Here is a 20,616-nt window from a genome sequence, read left to right as displayed (position 1 = left end):
ACTGCTTAATTTCATATGTGAACAGTTTGGCTGCTAAAAGCAATAGATCATCGGCAACTTTGAATGACGAGGTCAGAAGTTATGCTCAGGAGTTAATGGTAACTGATTTTTTGTAAATGGATAGTACAAGGGTGAGGGCTTAGGAGCCAAGCAGCAAATGGCAGGAATGTACAACCAACAAGGTTACCTTTGGGACTGTAACAAATATTTTGAGCTGAAGGACAAGAAGACACGGCTATCTCCTATACTAAGAAAATATCCAAATCTGCTAGCCCGAGTCAGCTCAGAGAGAGACAAGTGAGGTATAGACAGAACATCAGATATCATGCCTGTAGGCTATACAGTTCTTATGGATCAAATGAAATAATATTTCAAAAGCACCTGGCACAGTGCCTGGCAAATAACAGGTGTTTAATAGATATTTGCTCCTCTCCCCATACCCCACCACGGGTAGACTGGTACCGTGTCCTGGCTAAAGAGTCCAAAAGATATATTCTCCATACAGTCCAAAAAAACACATAAAATTTTTATGTTGAAAGTGCTGTCCAAAATGTGACATTGATCAGAACTAACCTCTGATTAAATTAATTCTTGTTAATAATTAGCTTAATAAGAAACTGAAAGCAAATGGATACTTCACTGTTTCTGTAGCACAGCAGTGAGGTTACTGAGGATGACAACATGAGATATGAAAGCTACCTCAGTATCAGTTACAATTCCTAAAAAGGAAAATGGTTAAGCAAAAGCAACTAGTAAGAAAGAAGTAAGTAAAGTGGGATGGCAATGGTTAGAAAAGCAAGGACAATATTCTACTGAAACTAACAGAAAAAATTAGCATGCTTTTAAACCCAGTATGTAGTAAGCTATTTTAATTATGAGAACAAGGACAAATAGCTCTGCAATTATACTGATTAGTAATAAAAGCAAACCACTAAGTTAAAGGGTTTTTAAAAGTTACTTAAGACCATTCTGGAATGGAAATATGTCAGAGGTCATGGCAAAGAAAAAGGTCAAATTTAAATCAGAAGATAAAAAGATACTACGCCTGCTTTGATTGTTTCCAAATGGTAGTCAAACAGCAGCTGCTTCTCTTGTTCACATCTGAAAAAACTAGTTTAAAATAAGACACACTGAACCTCTAAAAAGGCAAATAAGTCTGCAGAGCTAAAGTATTATTTTGGTCTAACAAAAAGAATAAATATACCCTATATGTTTCCAGAATAAGAAGTAACATAAGAAAGGAGTAAATGTCAGATATTTTAGAGGTCAGGTCCTAATCAGTTCTACTCCTTTACTGAGATATCACCAACCAAAAAGATTTCTACAAATTGAATACATTTTAAGATTAACGTGAATGTGCAATGCAAATGCACAATACATATTCACATGTGTAAACTCACAAGTGTCGGCAGGTAGATACAGACAACATAGTTTAAACACCTTTATATCTGACCTATCATCTTCATCACACATCACAGGTAATTACCATGAAAATTTTAAAAGTATATGTAATTCCCTTTTAAATAGCCAAAGTTTGACCCTAGACAAAGTTAAGAATTTCAAAGCTATATTTTCCATGGTAACTATAACTATTTTCTACTCTTCATTAATATTATTATAAAAGGGAAAGATACTGTAAAGGGGTTTTTTTAACTTGGCCTCCATGAATCCCACAGCTCTATAGTTAAATTTGAAGGAAGACAGCCGGTTGAACAGAAGAGAGGAGTATTTCAGGCATGGGGGTCATCCAGAGAAAAGGCCTGGAGGAGAAAGAGAAGGTCCAGTTTGTGGAACAGGCAGGAGGCTGGTATCACTGGATCTAGGAGCACATGCATGTAGGGAGAAAAATGTTAAGAGGAGTAAAGTGATGGGAAGTAGGTTATGAAGTACTGTGAATGCCAAACAGAATGTTCTATTTGATGTTGGAGATGATAGAGAGCTACTGGTTTACTGAGTAGGGACATGGCACAGTCCAAACTACACTTTGGGAAACTCACCTTGGTTGTTGAATGGAGGACAGATAGGAGTGGGGAAAGAATTGAGAGAAGTAGATTCACCAGGAGGCTATTACAATAATCTAGGGGGAAGGTGATGAAGCCTGTACCTGAGTGGTGATAGTATCAGAAGATACAAGGGGATATATTCAAGAGATGATGTTGTTGAGTAATTTCAATTATCTCTGACTCTGTTTTCTTGGCAAAGACACTAGAGTGATTTGACATTTCCTTCTCTAGCTCATTTTACAGATGAGAAAACTGAGGCAAAAAGGGTTAAGTGACTTGCCTGGGGTCACAAAGCTAATAAGTATCTGAAGCCAGATCTGAACTCAGGTCTTCCTGACTCCAGGCTTGCCGTTCTATCAACTGTGCCACATAACTGGCCATCAAGAAATGTAGCAAAAGGGGCAGCTAGGTGGTACAGTAGATAGAGTACCGGCCCTGAAGTCAGTAGGACCTGAGTTCAAATTCAACCTCAGACACATAATACTTCCTAGCTGTGTGACTGCGCAAGTCATTTAACCTCAATTGCCTCACTAAAAAAGAAAAAGAAGGAAAAAAAAGAAATATAGCAAAGGTAAAATTGGCAAAACATAGCAACAAATTTGGGAGAGAGGTGAGGGAGAAAGAAAGAAAAGGTGAGAGAGAATCCTTAAACAAGGAAAGAAAACCATAAAAGATAAAATAGATTATCAATTTCATAAGATAAAAAGGCTTTTGTGAAATCAAATTCAATATAGCTGAAATATGGGAAGTTGTCAGTTTTCTGTATCAAGCATCTCTAAGGATAATATCCAAGAAATACAGGGAATTGATATTAATAATTCATCCCCAATAAATAAGTGGTCAATACATATGAAGACTTTTCAAAAGAAATACAAATTGTCAACAGCATGAAGCATTTAAAATAATAATAGACAGCTTTTACATAGTGCTTTATTGTTTAGAAAGTGATTTACAAATACCTTATTTGATCCTCACAACTTAAGAGGTAAGTACCGTTATTATCTCTTTCACAGATGAAGAAACTAGCACAATGTCCCGGAACTAGTGTCAGAAACAGGATTTTAACTCAGGTCTTCCTGAGTCTAGATCCAATATTATATTTTAAAACTGAAATTTCACTTCAGACCCAACAAACTGGCAAATAAGTTAAGACAGAAATAGCTAATGTTAGAATATGGAAGACAATACTTACACTTTAAGTTGTTACCCCTGCTATGGAAAACATTTTGAAATTCTGGAAGAAAAGTGACTTACTTTTGAGTATGAACTACTCACACCCTTTGACCCAGCAATCCTACTACTAGGTATATTCCCCAAGAAGTTTCAAGACAAAAGGTAAGGCCAAAATAAATCAAAATATCTGTGGCACAATGTTTTCAGAGATACCTGGTGATACAGTAGATAGAGCACTGGGACTGGAGTCAGGAAAACCTAAGATCCAATTTGGCCTCAGACATTTAGTGACTTTGTTACCCTGGAAAAATCATTTAACCCTTTTCTGCCTCAATTTCCTCAACTGTAAAAATGGGGGTGATGACAGTACCTACCTCCCAAAATTGTTATGCAGATCAAATAAGACAATATTTGTGGGGGTAAAAAAGTACTTAGCACAGTGCCTAGGACATAGATATATAAGTAGCTATGTAAATGCTTTTTGTAATATATATTTTATATAATATGTAATGGCTAATAAAATAAAATATGTAACAGCTAATATAATAAGTTTATATAATAGCTTTATGTTTATTCCTTCCCCTATCCCTTTTGTTGTAATAGAAAACTGGAAACAAAGTAAATGCCTATCAATCAGTTTGAACAAATTGTGATATGTTAATTTATTAGAATATTAACATGCCATAAGAAATTACGAATGTTAAGAATTTGGAAGAATATAAGAATAATTTTAAGAACAGATGCAGAGTAAAGAAATCAGAACCAGAACAATATGTGCAATAATTACAATAAAAACAAAACACTAAAAGGTACCTAAATTCAGATTAGCTACAATGACTAATCCTGATACTGGAGGACCTACTTCCTGCCCCTCAATAGAGAAGAAGAAGACTATGGGTACAAAATATGTCACATGCTGTCAGATGCTATTTTTTTCCCCTGCTGGTTTTCCTTAAATGTTATCTTAGTTAAAAAAAAAGATGGCTTAATGGGGAATAAGGACATATTGGGAAATCACTGATTTTTTTTAAGAGGCATCAATAAAATGTCTCAAACTCCACCGCAATCTAAAATATGGAATTGTCTAACATCAGTAAATACAATTGATTGTATTTTAAATTAACATTCTCTCATTAAGCAGAATCTTTTTTCAAGTTGTATATAAAACAAAGTAGTATTCCATCTTCTAACTAAAATGTCATTTCGTACTCCTACATAAACACAAAAAAGTCCAATAGTTAATAATTTTTTCTTTTACAAGTCTATGCTCACCCAAATATACTCAATAGTCTTTAATCTACAACTAAAATCTCCCTCTCTGTACAGATTTATAATTTTAAGCATAAAGTGGAAAAGTAAAAGGGACAATACATTTAAATCAACAAGACATATTTTACCTTAGCTGGGGTATGAATCCATATTGCAGGATTGAGAAGGATGTGATCACACAATTGTTTGAGAAGTGGTACCCCATTATGCAGACTACTCAGGTATTTTGAAAATGCCAAACAAAGTTCAAGTACAGCTCTATTGACATGGCATTTGGAAGACTGTGAAGGAAAAAAAAAATTCTAGTTTTATTTTAATCAGTCAACTAAGAATAGGTAAAACACAGGCCTACTGAAAAAAAAAAATTCTATCCTATAAGTTATCCCACACATCAGAGATACAATGGAATTTCCCACCAATCATTCATCAATAGTCACATTTCTCTCTGTGATGTATGAGATGCCAGAAACAAAATATGACAACCCCAAATAAACTATATCAACAAGGAAGACTCCTGCTAAAAAGGTGCAGTTAAAAAGGTAGTCAACAAAAAAAATCTATTGGGGAGGGGGGAGGGGGGAGGGAGAGAGGAGGAGAAAAATTTAAAACTCAAAAGCTTATGGAAGTGACTGTTGATAACTCTAAATAAATGAATGAATGAATGAATGAATGAATGAATGAATGAATGAATGAAATGAATTGATATATAAATAAAGTTGGGGGGAAAAGTCTATGGCCTTTAAACAAATAAAAACTTTTAAGCAAATTGTGTTTTACCTTTTCAAGGCTATATCCTATGACCAGGAAGCCCTTAGAGGAAAGCATCTGTTCTTGCATGGCAATGGAGTTTTTCAACAACTCCATGATAAAAGCCAATAGGGTGGAGCTGTAAAAGTGGGGAAAAAAAAACTTGAAATAAAATTTCTGAAGAAATTTCCAATATTATTAGGAATATGGAAGTCACAGAGCCCTCTATTAAATTTTAGTACAATGGGAGTAGAGAGGATAGAGAGAAGATTATCAACTCACTAATGCTTAGGGTGACTTTTTCAGAGGAAGTATATTTTCAGAAATAAATGACATGTAATATAATGGATAGAGGGGTGACTTGGAGCCAGAAATACTTGGATTTAAGTCCTGCTTCCTACACATATTAGCTTTATGATTCTGAGTAAATCATTTAACCTCTAACTAAAACCACATTACCGAGATGCTGACCTACATCAGCAGGAGGGAAACTCCACACCAGGAATTCCACACACAAGTCTGGAGTCACACACACACAAAAATTAACTTCTAAAGTAAAAAGAGAAAACTCTCAGTTCATAGAGCAGCACATATTTTTGGTTTTTTTTTTTGTCTTACTTCAACTTAACATATTACATATACTACATGCAGGTAAAACCATTAATTCATTACCATTATTGTTTATTTTAATTCTCCCACTCCCACACATTCCCTCTCCCAAGCTGTTCCCAATGACAAGAAACCTCTTCTTGGTGCACCAAGTACTTCAAATAGTTCCTGCAATTCTACCTCTGTTAAGAATCTACCTCTATTTGTAATAAACCTACCCTATTTTTTAACTAAATCTTGTCAAAGCCAATGTTTATAAAGAAAAACCTTAGTTGTTTAAGACACCAATTATCTGACACCCTTAAATATCAGGTATGTTTCCAAATCATATACCTCCTAATTATACTTGCCAGGCCAGAATTCAAAAACTTATTTGACATTTAGCAGCCATTTCTGAAATACAACTTTAAATCAGTGGCCTATGTCCACTAACACTGGACATTCCACAAGAATCAATGACTGCTCAAATTCTTAAAATCTAGCCAATAGCTCACTAACATTCAGATTCCTTAAGGGTCTGGCCAATATAGTGGATGTTCTAATAAACCTTTCTTTGGCTGAAAGAAGGTTTAGGTCGAATTCATTCAGACAGGACCTGTGTGTTGTGATTTTGGGATCCCAGCATCCCTAAATCCTTAAACCTCAACATTTTGGTGGCCTCTACAGGGAAACTGCCTAACTCCAAGTTCTTCTCTAGCCAAGACTGAAAGATATATAAGCCTCACCCACCTTTCTTTCTTGCTCTGCAGTTGCAGTTGCTCTCCAAGCATCTAGGAAGGCTTGGAGGTGCTTTTCAAGCAGACAGTTATGAGGCTGTCTCGAACTTGGCCTGAAGCTCTCAGGCTCTAAGTCCACTAGTTCAGTTTGAGGCCATGGACATGGGTACACCTTCCACAGCACAGAGGACAAGGATGGACACCCTATCAGGAAGCATATGCCCAATTCTGTCAATTCTCTTGGCACTAGGGAACTGGAAAAACTGCAGGTGCTTTTTGGTTCCCTGAGGCTTACTTACTCCATTCTCTCTGCACCCCTAAATCCTCCATCATGGAGGCTACCAGGGAAAGTTAGAACAGCTAAAAACATCTTAGCAGGATCTGGTGGTTTTGTGATCGATCATTAAGGAGTTTTGAAACACCTCCTAACAACCCTGGTCACTCTCTTCTCTCACTCCCTTCCCTTGAGTCAAGAGGGTATCTTTGTTAACCCCTCTCATAGAAGAGAGGTTTACCCTTCTCCCCCTCACCTTTGAATTCGCCCTCCCTGAGCTGGCAAAAGGAAGGAGGGGGGAGCGGCAGCAGTTACAGCGTGGGCCCCCCTAGCAATGGCCTTGGGCCCTAGGGCAACCTTTGCCTGAAAGCATCACCCAGGTTCAGCACATCTTGTTCAAGGTAAAGAAGCTAGCCTCTGAACTTGGGTAAGCATACTCTTTTAAAGTTGTAGTTTTAACTGTTAATGATGAGATATTGATTCTCTGTGTAAAGTATTTTGAGTTGTCTGATGGATCATAATAATCCATCAGTAATCCATAATCCACCATCTCTGAGAAAAATGCCACAAGCTACTAAGAGAGAATGTGATACTTGTGGCAAGTCAGCATCGGGAAAAGCTGAGAGGGTAATTTTAGCTTCAGTCAAAGATGGGATCCTCCTGGCTTAGTTTGCCCATTATGTTCCTTTGAAAAGGAATGTTACCCACCTGGCTGTTCCTGAGTCTAGCTACAAGGTGGATTTGATACTGCATGGTTGGAAAACTGTGAATTATCTGAATTCAAGCAGAACTAAGGATGTTTTATCCTAAAATATTTGGGCCCTAAATCTACTCCCTGCTTTATCCTTTTATAGCAAATTTCTATAATCAGAGCAAGTGGTCAGTAAAAGAGCAAGGCAAGTATGTCAGATCTTGCTGTTTTGACCTGAATATGTAGCCATCCAATACTCCCAAACAACTGAAATTAAATCACAAACATCTTCAAGTTTGATTTGGGGAGGAGAATTTGAGTATTAATTGAAGTGAAAGTCAGCCTCAGGCAAATTCATTTGTGTAACTACTAAACCCAAGGTGGAAAACTTCTACCTGCAGAAGTGTTACTTAAGCTTTAGAAAAAGTAACAAGATCAGATAACCCTACAGGTCAAATGTAAATGATATTAATAGAGCTCTTACACTTTTACTTCTCCCTATACCTTGGCCTTGCAGTCTTTTCTGTCAGATTTGTGTCTTTCAGACTAAGGCCATTCACCTACAGTTGGCAGCAAACAACAGTTACTAGCCAATGTCCCCCACTGTTCCTTGGATGCAGCTTGTATTCAGTTCCAGTCAACCTCCTTTTTGGGAACCCCTTGAGGCAGGGATAGCTGTACACCCCCTGCCAGCAGGAAGAAGTTTCAGAAGCCAAAACCTTCGCCTCTTATCCCAAAAGAATTTGGGTCCCATTTGTTTGAGGGTGGAATGATGAGAATAGGATCTGGACCCCAAAAAGGGAAAAACCTGTACTTTCCCACAGGGCCAAATCTCAGGAATTCACCTGAGGCTATAATCCTATCAACTGGCTTTTCATTATAGCCTATGCCCAATCTCCCAATTCTGTTACCCTGAACCTAGCCTACCCTCCACTGTCTATTATTTGTCATTTCTCACCCTTGATCCTATCTAAACTCAGTCTTAAAAACTATCCAATAGCTCACTAACATTCAGATTCCTTAAGAGTCTGGCCAATGTGGCAGATGTTCTAACAAACCTTGTCTCTGGCTGGGAAAAAAAAAAAGAATCAATGACTGAAAGCGAGGCCATCAAAACATAAAGTGGAAAAAGTGTAATTAATGCAAGATGGTAGCCTAGTACACTGACTCATTCTACATCTTTAGTTCAATTATTACGTTATCATGTTTTAATGCCAGGGTTGGTATGTAATCATTCCATCAGTGAGTCAAATTTGATTCATTTAAATACTAATAAGCAGTAGTAAATGAGTATTTATTGAGCACCTTTAACATTGAAAATGCCATAACAGATGTTCTGCAGCAAACAAAAAAAATTTAAGACATGATCTCTTACTATAAAATGTTATGAGTAGTTCCACCATTATGGTAACTCACCCCAAACCAAAACCATTTTGTAAGAGTGCAAGCCAAAGTTACTTTCAAATGCAGAAATGATTTTGCTCCTACCATCAACTAACGGTCAATTTAAATTTCACCGTTATCTTAACTTTTTCATGTGTAAATAATTACTTCTTTCACTTTTTTTCTACAAATACTTAAGAATGATACTGTTAGCTTTTCTATATATTAACAACAAAACCCAGGAGGAAGAGAAATTCCATTTAAAATAACTGCAGACAGCATAAAAACCTTGGGCGTTTACCTGCCAAGACACACATAGGAACTATATGAATACAATTACAAAACACTTTTCACACAAATAGAGAACTAAGCAACTGGAGAAATATTAATTGCTCATGGGTAGGCTGAACAGACATAATAAAAAGGACAATACTACCTATATTAGTTTATTTGTTTAGTGCCATATTAATCAACCGACCAAAGAATTATTTGATAGAGTTAGAAAAATAATAATAAAATTCATCTGAAAAAAAAAGGTCAAGAATATCAAGGGAATCAATGAAAAAAAAGTGAAAGAAGGCAGCCTAGCAGTAGCAGACCTTAAATAAAACAACTTGGTACTGGATATTTCTTATCAACCAAGCAATTGATGAAGGAAAAAATTAGGTATCCGATATACAGAAATAAATGACCATAGTAATCAAATGTTTGATAAACCTAGGGGCAGCTAGGTGGCGCAGTGGATAGAGCACTGGCCTTGGAATCAGGAGGACCTGAGTTCAAATCCAGCCTCAGACACTTGGCACTTACTAGTTGTGTGACCCTGGGCAAGTCACTTAACCCGAATTGCCTCACCAAAAAGGGGAAAAAAAAGACTTCAATGATTCAAGCTACTGGGGCAAGAACTCACTATTTGACAAAAACCTCTGGGAAGACTGGGAAGCAGTCTGGCAGAAACTAAGCACAGACCAGCATCTCACAATGTATGCCAAGATAAAATCAAAATGGGTACATGATTTAGACATAAAGGGTAATATCATAAGCAAATTATGGGAGCATAGAAAAAAATTACTTGTCATATCTATAGGTAAGGGAAGAAATTATGAGCAAACAAGAGACAGGGATAATGACAGGAGGTAAAATGGACAATTCTGATTACATGAAATTAAAGTTTCTGCACCAACAAAACCGATGCAACAAAAATTGGAAGGAAAGCAAGAAACTGAAGAAAACATTTTACAGCAAGTTTCTCTGATAATAGTCTTATTTCTAAAATATACAGAGAATTGACCCAATTTATAAAGATATTCCCATTCCCAAATTGATAGTCAAAAGAAATGAACAGGCAGCTTTCAGAAGGAAAACACCAAAGTTACTAAATATTCTAAATCACGAATAATTAGAGAAATAAAAATTAAAACAACCTCACACGCATCATATTAACTAACAAGACAGAAAAAGAAAATGACAAATGCTGGAGATGTGGAAACATAGTAATAAAATACACTATTGGTGGAATTGTAAACTGGTCCAAACAATCTGGAGAATAATGTGGAACTATGCCCAAAGAGATATAAAACTATGCATATCCTTTAATAATCCAGCAATAACACTACTAGATCTGTACCCCAAAGAGATCAAAGAAAAAGATAAAGGATGCATATGTACAAAAATATTGATAGCAACTCTTTTTTTTGGTGGTAAAAAACTGGAAACTGAGGGGATATCCATCAATTAGAGAATGGCTAAATAAGTTGAGGCACATAATTATGATGGAATACTACTGTGCTATAAGAAATGACAAAGAGGATTGTTTCAGAATAACCTGGGAAGACTTATATGAACCTGAACAGAACTGGGAAAACATTGTACACAGTAACAGTAATAAAGTGAGGATGATCAACTGTGAAAGATTTAGATGTTCTGATCAATACAATGATCTACAACAATCCCAAAGGACTCATGATAAAGAATGCCATCCATTACTGGAGTGAGAACTGATTGAACTCTGAGTAAAGACTGAAGCATATTTTTTCACATTATTTTTCTTGATTTTTTTTCACAAGGCTAATATGGAAATATGTTTTGCCTTACTTCATATGTATAATGACTTTTATTTCTTGCCTTCTCAATGGGTTGGGAAGGAGTGAAGGGAGGAAGAGAATTTGGAAGTGAAAATAAAATTTTTTTAAAAACAAACAACATAAAAAGAATAACATTACTACAACTCCGAAAGAATTCTGATCACCACAAAGATCAACTATATTCCAAAGGACCAATGATGAAGCATACTAGTCACTTCCTGAGAGGGGAAATAATCAGAGTAAAGGGATGAGACATTTTGGAGACGTGGCCAAAACATTTGCTTTGCTTGACTATGTATATTTTTACAAAGGTTATAGTTTTTTTTTTCATTAGGGTATGCAGGAAAAGAGTAGTTTTTTGCCGGTTTTCTTAGAATTTAATTAAAAAACATCCTCCTCAAGCTTTATTCCACAATTGCTATACTGTCGTGTTCTATAGTTGCTGTGGTTCCATTTAAAAACTAGGAAAGGCAAATTAATTCCAGCCCTGATGAAAAGGAAAAGAATTTAATGCTTAAAGGAAATTCTTTAAAAAGAAAAGAATTTAATTTTTAATCTTAATGTTTGATTTGCAGCTAAAAAATACATTAAGAATACTCACCAAACAGATGTGTCAACCTGGTCAGATGAATACTGCCTGTAGTCGAGCTGGGCAAAGAGAGGAAAAAGCACCTGCACTCCTCCAATTGAATGCATAGCACTTTGTATAGAATGTGTCAAAACTGCCTTCACATCCTGATAAAGCATAATGTACACAAAATTAGTACCCAATTACTTTTATTGTAATTAAAATGAAAGCACAATTTGAATGGCAGAAATGCTTTATTATATTATATTTAATAAATAAAAATATAAATATTAGGGGCAGCTAGGTGGCTCGGTGGACAGAATGCTGGGCCTAGAGTCAGTAAGACCTATGTTCAAATCTGGCCTCAGACACTTACTAGTTGTGTGACCCTAGTCAAGTTACTTAACCTCTGTTTGTCTCAATCCACTGAAGAAGGAAACTTCTCCAGTATCTTTGCCAAGAAAATCCCACGGACAGTACAATCCATGGAGGTCATGAAGAAATGGACATAACTGAATGACTAAACAACAATATAAATATGTGATATTATCTAAACACTGCCCATCCAAAACTATTGTCAAAAGTGCATCATACCTGGAGCATGAGAGCATGAGGTGAATGAACAAATATAGAAGGGTTATCCTTGGGTGATGATTCAAGACACAGCTGGGCATCAGTAGCCCGCGGATTATACGTGAATGCAATAGCACTGGAAAGTTTGCCATCATAAAGCAAAAGTTTGTGATGTTCAGCAAGGAAGAGGTCACTTTCCGCTTTGAATTTAAAAGTACCCTAAGAAATAATATTAAAGACACTTTAAGACAGTATGTTGTAAAGAATGAGTCAATAATAAGCCAACAGAATTATACCATTAAAGAAATACATAACTGATGAAGTATTCTAACAATAATGACAGTCTCTGCTAGCTGTTCTACAGTAATAATTTCTAAAATGATTGAATTTAATTCAATAAACATTAACTGTTAAGCATCAATTATTTGCAGAACACTCTGCTAGCCACTGACTGGCACAAAAAGTTGTAATAAGACTAATTCTATATTTTAAAGAGGTAATGCAATGCAAATCAATAACATTAAACCTAAGGTACAAAAGATTTCATGTTTAGCACCATTCATAAACAAACCCTTGTATAACAAAATATATAACGTAAATATTTTCAAGACTAACCAAAAAAAATCCACAACAATTTTTGAAAATCTTTTAACTGAAACTACTTAAAATACCAAGAAGAATAACATTTTTGGTTCCCTTCATGTCCTAATTCTACAGCGTTTTATATTTTAAAACATGAAAAGGGTATCTAGAACGTCAAAATAATTTTTATTTAAAAGGTTTATCAGCTTATTTCAACTTCACAAAAAAAAGGTTCCTCCTAGAGATTATTAGAAAAGCAAAATGTTTAAAGAAAGATGAGATAAAATAGTTACAAAGGTAGGGTTTTTTTTAACCACTAATATCATTTCCTTAATATGCTGCTATTCTGAATTACTCAAACAGGAAACTTAATTCTTACTTCTTAGAAGCTTATATCTTAGTATTTATGAACTAGCAGTGATTTCTAAGAGAAAGAAAAACTCTGTAGGAGCTTAGAAAATGCATTTCAAAAACATTTCCTTTAATTTCTATTTTAAATAACCTGAGCTCTCCTGATCATTTCTGGGAGCCAAGATGGCAGGGTAAGCAGTAAAACGCAGTAAGTCTCCCATATTCACCTCCAAATAATCATAAAATGATGCCCCAAAACATATCCTAGAATAGCAGAACCAACAAAAAGACGGAGTAAAATAATTTTTTAGCCCAAGAGACTTGGAAGATCAGAAAGAAAGGTCTCTCTCACTGTGAAAAAGGAGAGCACAGTCCAGGACAGGAAGCATCCCAGTAAGCCAGTAGCAAACCCCACTTCAGCATACCAGAGAGAGATCCTGAGCCCCAGTGTGGTGGAACAGGCAAATGCCAGCACCAGACACCCCTCCAATGTGCCTCAGCGTAGCCAAGGGAACCAACAGACTCCAGCTTTGAGAACCTCCACCTGCTTCAGTATAGCCTGGGAAAACAGGCATTGTCCAGCAGCCAGACCTCCTCATGCTTCAGCACAGACCCAGGCAAACAAATAGATGCCAACCCACTGGGTGCCTAAGCAAACAGGCATTCTCCAGCAGCTACACGCTTCAGTGTAGCCCAGGACAAAGAGGCAGCCTCCAGGGCCAGACCTCCATATGTGCTTCAGGGAGCCCCAGAGAAATGCAAAAACACCCCATCCTTGAGCATATGCCAGACATCAACACTAGGGCCCTAGCTCAGAACTAGGTAAGCTGCCAGACCCCCACAGCCTCCAGCAGCGCCAGCCACCTCCCACCCCAGCTGCACAGCATAGCATAAGACACAAGGGTCACCCATGGGCCTCAGGACAACATCAGTGTAACACTAGGTAAACAGCCAGGGCCTGTGGTCCCTGGCACAAGAAGCCTGAGACAGTCCCCTTCCACTCCAGCAGCAGAGTTCAAATTTAAAAGACAGGAAAAAGGTGAAAAAAAATGAGCAAAAAAAACAACAGAAAAAGAATTTGATCATAGAAAGTTATTATGGTGACACAAACTCAGAAGAAGATAACAATGTTGAAACACCTACGGGCAAAACCCCAAAGAAAAATGGGAAGTGGTCTCAAGCCCAGAAAGAATTCACTGAAGAGCTCAAAAAAGAGCTTAAGAATCAAATAAGAGAGGTAGAAGAAAAATTGGGAAATGAGAGTGATGCAAGAGAATTATTTAAAAAAATAAAGTCAATAGCTTCAAAAAAGAAAACAACTGCTTAGAAAGTAGAACTGGCCAAATGGAAAAGGCAGTACAAAAATCCAAGGAAGAAATTAACTCCCTAGAAAGTAGAACTGGCCAAATGGAAAACAAAGTATAAAAGCTAACTGAGGGAAACAACTCTTTAAAAGTTAGAATTGGATAAGTGGAAACGAATGACTCTATGAGACATCAAGAATCAATCAAACAAATTCAAAAGAATGAAAATAAAAATGTAAAATACCTCACTGGAAAAGCAACTGACCTGGAAAATAGATCCAGGAGAGGCAATGTCAGAATCATTGGATACCTGAAAATCATAATCAAAAGGAGGATCAGCACAGCATCTTTCAAGAAATTATCAAGGAAAACTGCCCTGATGTCCTGGAGCCAGAGGGCAAAACAGGCATTGAAAGAATCCACTGATCATCTCAGGAAAGAGATCCCAAAATAAAAACTCCAAGGAACATTACAGCCAAATTACAGAACTATCAGGTCTAGGTAAAAATATTGCATGTGGACAGAAAGAAACAATTTGAATATCAGGAAACCACAATCAGGATTACATATGACTTGGCAGCTGCAACATTAACCGACTGGAGGTCATGCAACATGATATTCTGGAAGACAAAGGAGAATAAGTACAGGGGTGGGGAACTTGTGGCCCCTTAGGTACTTGAGTGCAGCCTTTTGAGGGAGTCCAAGTTTTACATAACAAATCCTTTTATTAAGGAGATTTGTTCTGTGAAGTGTGAATTGGGGAAAAGGCCTGCCCTTGAGGACCTCAAGGGCCACATCTGCCCTTGACCACAGGTTCTTCCCAACCCCTCAGCTAGGACTAGAACCAAGAATCACCTCCCTGGAGAAATTAAGCATAATACTCCAAGGGTAAAAATGGTCATTCAATGAAATAGAAGGATTTGCATAAGGAGAAGATGAGAAACAAAAAAAAAAATTAATCTCCAATACTAAAACCCAAAAGAGGCCTAAAAAGGGAAAAGAGGAAAACAAAACATAAGGAATTCAATGGAGTTGAACTGTTTACATCCCTACATGAGAAGATGATACTTGTAATTCTTAAAAATTGTACCACTAATAGCATAGCTAGAAAGAATATATGTAAACAGAGGGTATGAATATGAGGTAAATTTAAAAAATAATTAAGAGAGGAAAAAGAAATAAGAAATGTAATCCTTAACCGAGATCTATATGCCCAACTTAAGAAGAAAAGGCAAGACACATAAGCACTGTCTTTGTACTTTTATGTCTTTAGAAATACTCTGAAAAAAATTTTTTTTAATTTACAAAAAAAAATACTCTGATTCACTCTTACATGTAAAAAAAATTTGGCAGGAACACAGAATGGGGGCAAGAGGAGTGTTTTTGTTTTAGAAATTAATTCGAGTTTTATGAAAGGGTTATTGTAAAGTGACTGTGGCATAAAATGCATCAATAAGACATTTAAAAATAAATCTAATTCACCTTCTCCTCTAAAGATAAGCTTGATCATTAAATGAAATCAGCATTTGTTTTACTATTTCAGCTAACAAAAAATTTACTCAGTCAAGATAAATAGGAATATAACTATTTCTAAAGACATTTTAAGTTAAAAACCATCATGAGAACCAGATATAATAAACTCTCAGAAACGACTGCCATTACCATATTTCTTCAACTAAGACCTTCCAACATTTCAAGCTTCAGAATTAAGTGCTCTTTAAAGCTGTTCTAAAAAGTGCTACTTTAATATGATACTTGCCAAGGTCAATTTGAATAGATGTTTACAATTTCAATAACATCTTAAAAATTTACTAAGTAATATATCTCTACACAAACATAAGACAATAAATTTATCCAGAAACAAAGGATATGGTAAGAGAAATTATTTTAAAGTAAGTAACTAGGAGGATTGACCTCATCAGTTTCAGATTTTTCTACTAATTTTGTGAAAGAATATTCAATTAGAAGTCCTATAGATTGTGTGGTGGGAACAATATCCTAACCCCTAACACACAATAGTCTAACACAAGTTAGGCTAGTTTTTCCTTAAAAGGTATTAAAACCATCCTTGAGACTTGATCAGCTCGGGAAACTAAAGGCTCACACTTCCTGGTGATCTGTATACAAAATGCCCACAGAGAGGTCCAGGCACCTTCTGATGTCTGGCAATGACAAGTCAGGCAAAAGAGCTTCTTTTAACTCAATCAACTCAGGATGTCTTTAATGTCTTTTCTCTGTAATACCCTTCTTTCACCAAAGCTAAACAAATCTCCTTTTATTAACTATGTAATGATCTACAAGTGTCTCATTTTGTTCCAATATCAAACCTAAACTACCAGGAAGCTGTCCTGAGTGAAGTCCAGTCCAGAATAGATTGCAATATGAGGAATTCTTCTGTAAAGAATACCACAAATCAACACAGAATCGTGAAGCACACTTATTCCTTTGTATTTTATCTTAAAAGAATTGTTAAAATCTGCGACATGTTTAGTCACTAGCTATAATAAGGTGGTCAGAGTTTACAGGAAGGGAGTATGGATCTTCTACTCACTAGGAAGAGGTTTCCAAAGTGAGCAATATCGCCCCCTGGGGTGGGGGATGCTGGAACAATGCGGGGGGGGGAGGTAGTAGCTTTGGGTACAATTGGGCATTGAATAAAAATAAGGAGGCAGTGGAAACATAAGGAAAGAAGAGAAGAAATTTTGAAAAACTGTTTGTATATGTTTCATCTGTTGTGTAACAAGAGTTAAAAGTCATAGTGATTACATTATTTTCCAAATAAACACACAAAATGCAAGTTATAATGGATCAGTTGTCAAGTCTACCAACAGGTCATAACAGGCAAGTGTTGGCAGGAGGGTCGTTAGAGCACTGTTCAGAAGTCCAGAATGCATCGGCAAGAATATGTGTGTGTAATTATTTGTTTACAATACAATACTACAAGGTTACAAGATGCAACACTGTATCATCAAAATGTCAATGCAGAAAAAAACCCCATAAATTCATAATAAATTATTAAATTTAATACATTTCATTTTTTTAAAATTGTATTTTTTTTTGAAATGACATAAATTTTTCAAAAAATTAAAGGATTAAAGAAAGTAGATTTCCAGGTGGGTAATGATTAATTTTTTTAAAAGGGGGCAGTAGGCCCAAATTAGGAAATTCTGCACTAGAGTAACATCAGCTTCAATAGTTCCTTTCATAAAGAATAAGACAGTTAAGTGACACAGTGGTAAACCTGGAGTCAGGAATATCTGAGTTCAAATCTAACCTCAGATATCTATTAGCTATGTGACACTCACTAGGTCACTTGACCACTGTCTGTCTCAGTTTCCTCAACTGTAAATGGGAATCATAATAACATCTACATCACAGAGTTGTTGCGAGGATCAAATGAGACAGTATTTGTAAAGTACCTGGCACACAGTAAGTGCCTAATACAGGCTAGTTTCTTTCCCCACCCACCCCTGCTATGAGATGCTATAGAATTTTGAAGTAACAATTTGATTACAATATAAAGAGCTTGATTTTTCCTACTGTAACTAGAAAAAGACTGAAAAAGGTAGAGAGAAAGAAAATGAAGAGGACTTCTTTGTTCACAAAATTATTGAAATCTTTATCTTTACAAAGATGAAAAGGATTTTTTTGAAGTCTTCAAGAAGACTTAATTTATTATCCTGAATGAACTAAATGGCATGGGATGGTGCTTCCAGAATCAAAGAGAAATTGTTTGCAATTACAGCTAGGGTTTGAGGTGACTATGGTTGTGATCAGTATTATAAATAATGATCCATCTTTTTTATGATTTATTTCACTGTTGATAAATTATAAATTCAGTATCTTTAATACCTATTTAAAGATAGGAGATTAAAGGGATTTGAGTGAGAGAGAGAGAGAGAGAGAGAGAGAGAGAGAGAGAGGGAGAGAGAGATGAACATACTAAACCTTTATGTTACAGGGAGTATGCTAGGTGCTACACAGAGGTACAAGCAAATACATGGAGTAATAATAATAATTACTTCTGGGAAATGTTTTTTTTTTGCCAGTTTATTAAATAAATAAAGGGATGAAGCTAGGAACTTAGTTGATTAATTGGTAGATTTTTAGAAGGTTTCCTTTTTAATGAGGAGATATATAAATCTAGCTGTATGTTAACATAGTACTTAAGTTATAATTAAATATGGATTAAGTCAAGTAGTAGACTGAAGGGTGACCACAGCTACTCCTAGACCCCATAATCCTTGCTATACAACCTGAAATAATTCCTATCAAAATTCTAAATTTTCCATTTGCGCTGTCATGTCTAACAGTTTTCCATGATAACTAACATGCAAAATTGATGCCAAAGGACAAGACAAGAAGCAACGCTTATTTCGATTCTGAGTTATCGTTTATCTGCCAATACTGACAATAATTCTCATGTGTATTGGGGGATGATGAAGGATATCTTCAGGATTATCTTATTACAGGATCTTATCACCGCTCATCACAGAAAGAGATCTTAGCAATATCTGCCCAACCTCTAAATTTACAGATGAAGAAACTGAAGTCCAGAAGATCAGTGAAACTGCATAGGGTAATACCAATAAGTTGAAAACTAGGATTTCAATCTAAATAATACTGTGGGTACTTTCCACTACACTTCGTTGCTTCAATGTAATTTCTAGGGATACGGTTGGAGAAACTGGAAAATTTTTAATAGTTCTAAAAGGTGATTAGAGAGATAACTCAATGTCCTTCATATTCTGAACAATGACTAAATGAAATGAAAATTTTCCCTTTGTAATTGTTCCAGCAAGGCATACATCTTAAATTTAAAATATTTAAAAACTACTACCAGGAATCCCACAGAATGATAAGGGATAGAGGGTGTATCCACATAGAGAAGGTCACATGTCCACTGAGATACTGAAAACAAGTAAGTCAACATCTTAATACCCTAAATACAGAGTATTCACTCATTTTAGGTAAGCAAGTTCTTTTCAAGACATTATTACCTATAAAAGTAACCTAGTTTACCTTAAAACTTTAACTTACTTTAAGAAGTGCCAGCTATTTCAGGAAAAATGAACTTTACCTTAATTTGTGGGAAAACGGGTTTAAGGAAATGTTTGTGCACTGCATATTTCACAGCACAAAGCCAAATAAAAGACCAAGAGTAATCAGTCCAATGTAATTCATTACTTCCCAAGCAGTATTTTATCATGACCTAGGTTACTCAAGACTACCAATGACATTATTCAAGATCTAAAATATTCACATTTCCAACAAAAACAAATTGCTTTAAAGTTCAAATATGTTAGATTGATTAGTCTGAAATATCGAAGTACCTTGTATCCCAACCCTAGTTGATAAACAGCAAAAATCTGAGCAGCATTGAGAGCTTCACTGAAGAGGTAAACAGCAGTCATTTGCCCACAAAACACTCTATTGGCATCTGCTGTTTCTGAAGACCCTAAGAAGCACTTGTCAAATGTCTATGGAAAAAATACAACAGAAGTTTAAATTAATCATAATGAAAGTGAAAAGTTATGTTTACTGGTAAGGTTAATAGGAAGATGCTGGAAGTCAGGGGCTGGGATTTTTTTTGTTTCGTTTTGGTTTAGGTTTGGGGGAAGGGGTTATCTCTGGTGCCTACTATAGGGACAAATGGATATCAGTCACTTAATAAATGCTGGTTGATTAACTGCTTTTAAAATTTAGTTTCAGGCATTAGTCCTGATAAATTTTACAGAAGTAAATGCAATAAATGTAACTAACATTTTTCTCTTATTACTACAGATTCATATCTTTTCAACAAATCACAGGACATGAAACCTCAGGGGCCATATGTGTCCCTAAAAAAGTAACCTCTCCACAGCATAGCTCTTAAGTGATTATCCAGACTTTGCTTGAAGTCTCAGAGAGAGATCCCATTACTCTCCTAAGGCAGCCAGTTCCACATTTGAGTCTGCCTAATTCTAAGAATGTTCTTTCCAAATTTTTTTTTTACATATCTTTCTTCACAATTTCCATCTAATGCGCCTACTTCTAAACTCTGGGGGCTAAGCAGGATAAGTCTAATCCCCTCTCTGTGTGACAGTCCTTCAAATAACTGAAAATATCTATTATAATCCATACTTAGTCTTGTGTATAATTTTCAAGGGGTCCATAAAATTTGGATGGAAAAAAATTGCATCTTTATTTTAATATAACTAGTTTCACTTGTATACCCTAAACGTATTGTATTTTATGCATTTAAAAACATTATTCTGAAAAATGATCCACAGGCTTTGCCAGACTGCCA

The 20,616-nt window shown here is 35.9% G+C and overlaps 1 protein-coding gene across 3 annotated transcripts in view; it reads right to left on the bottom strand.

Moving 5' to 3' along the window:
• Window positions 1–20,616, bottom strand: part of LRBA (LPS responsive beige-like anchor protein) — a 760,465-nt gene that overhangs the window by 656,476 nt on the left and 83,373 nt on the right. For all 3 annotated transcript variants that reach the window (XM_020994027.2, XM_020994028.2, XM_078148462.1), the window contains exons 9-13: window positions 19,661–19,807; window positions 12,112–12,309; window positions 11,551–11,684; window positions 5,223–5,331; window positions 4,574–4,726 (exon numbers count right to left, since the gene is read on the bottom strand). In XM_020994027.2, the coding sequence (XP_020849686.1) occupies window positions 4,574–4,726; window positions 5,223–5,331; window positions 11,551–11,684; window positions 12,112–12,309; window positions 19,661–19,807 (741 nt within the window). The remainder of the gene's footprint in view (window positions 1–4,573; window positions 4,727–5,222; window positions 5,332–11,550; window positions 11,685–12,111; window positions 12,310–19,660; window positions 19,808–20,616) is intronic.

Source organism: Phascolarctos cinereus, unplaced genomic scaffold (genome assembly GCF_003287225.1).
Source record: "Phascolarctos cinereus isolate Bilbo 61053 unplaced genomic scaffold, phaCin_HiC Scaffold_9;HRSCAF=440, whole genome shotgun sequence".
NCBI classification, from domain to species: Eukaryota; Metazoa; Chordata; class Mammalia; order Diprotodontia; family Phascolarctidae; genus Phascolarctos; species Phascolarctos cinereus.
Note: the sequence above shows the minus strand (reverse complement) of the source record. Positions and strands in the feature narration are given on the sequence as shown.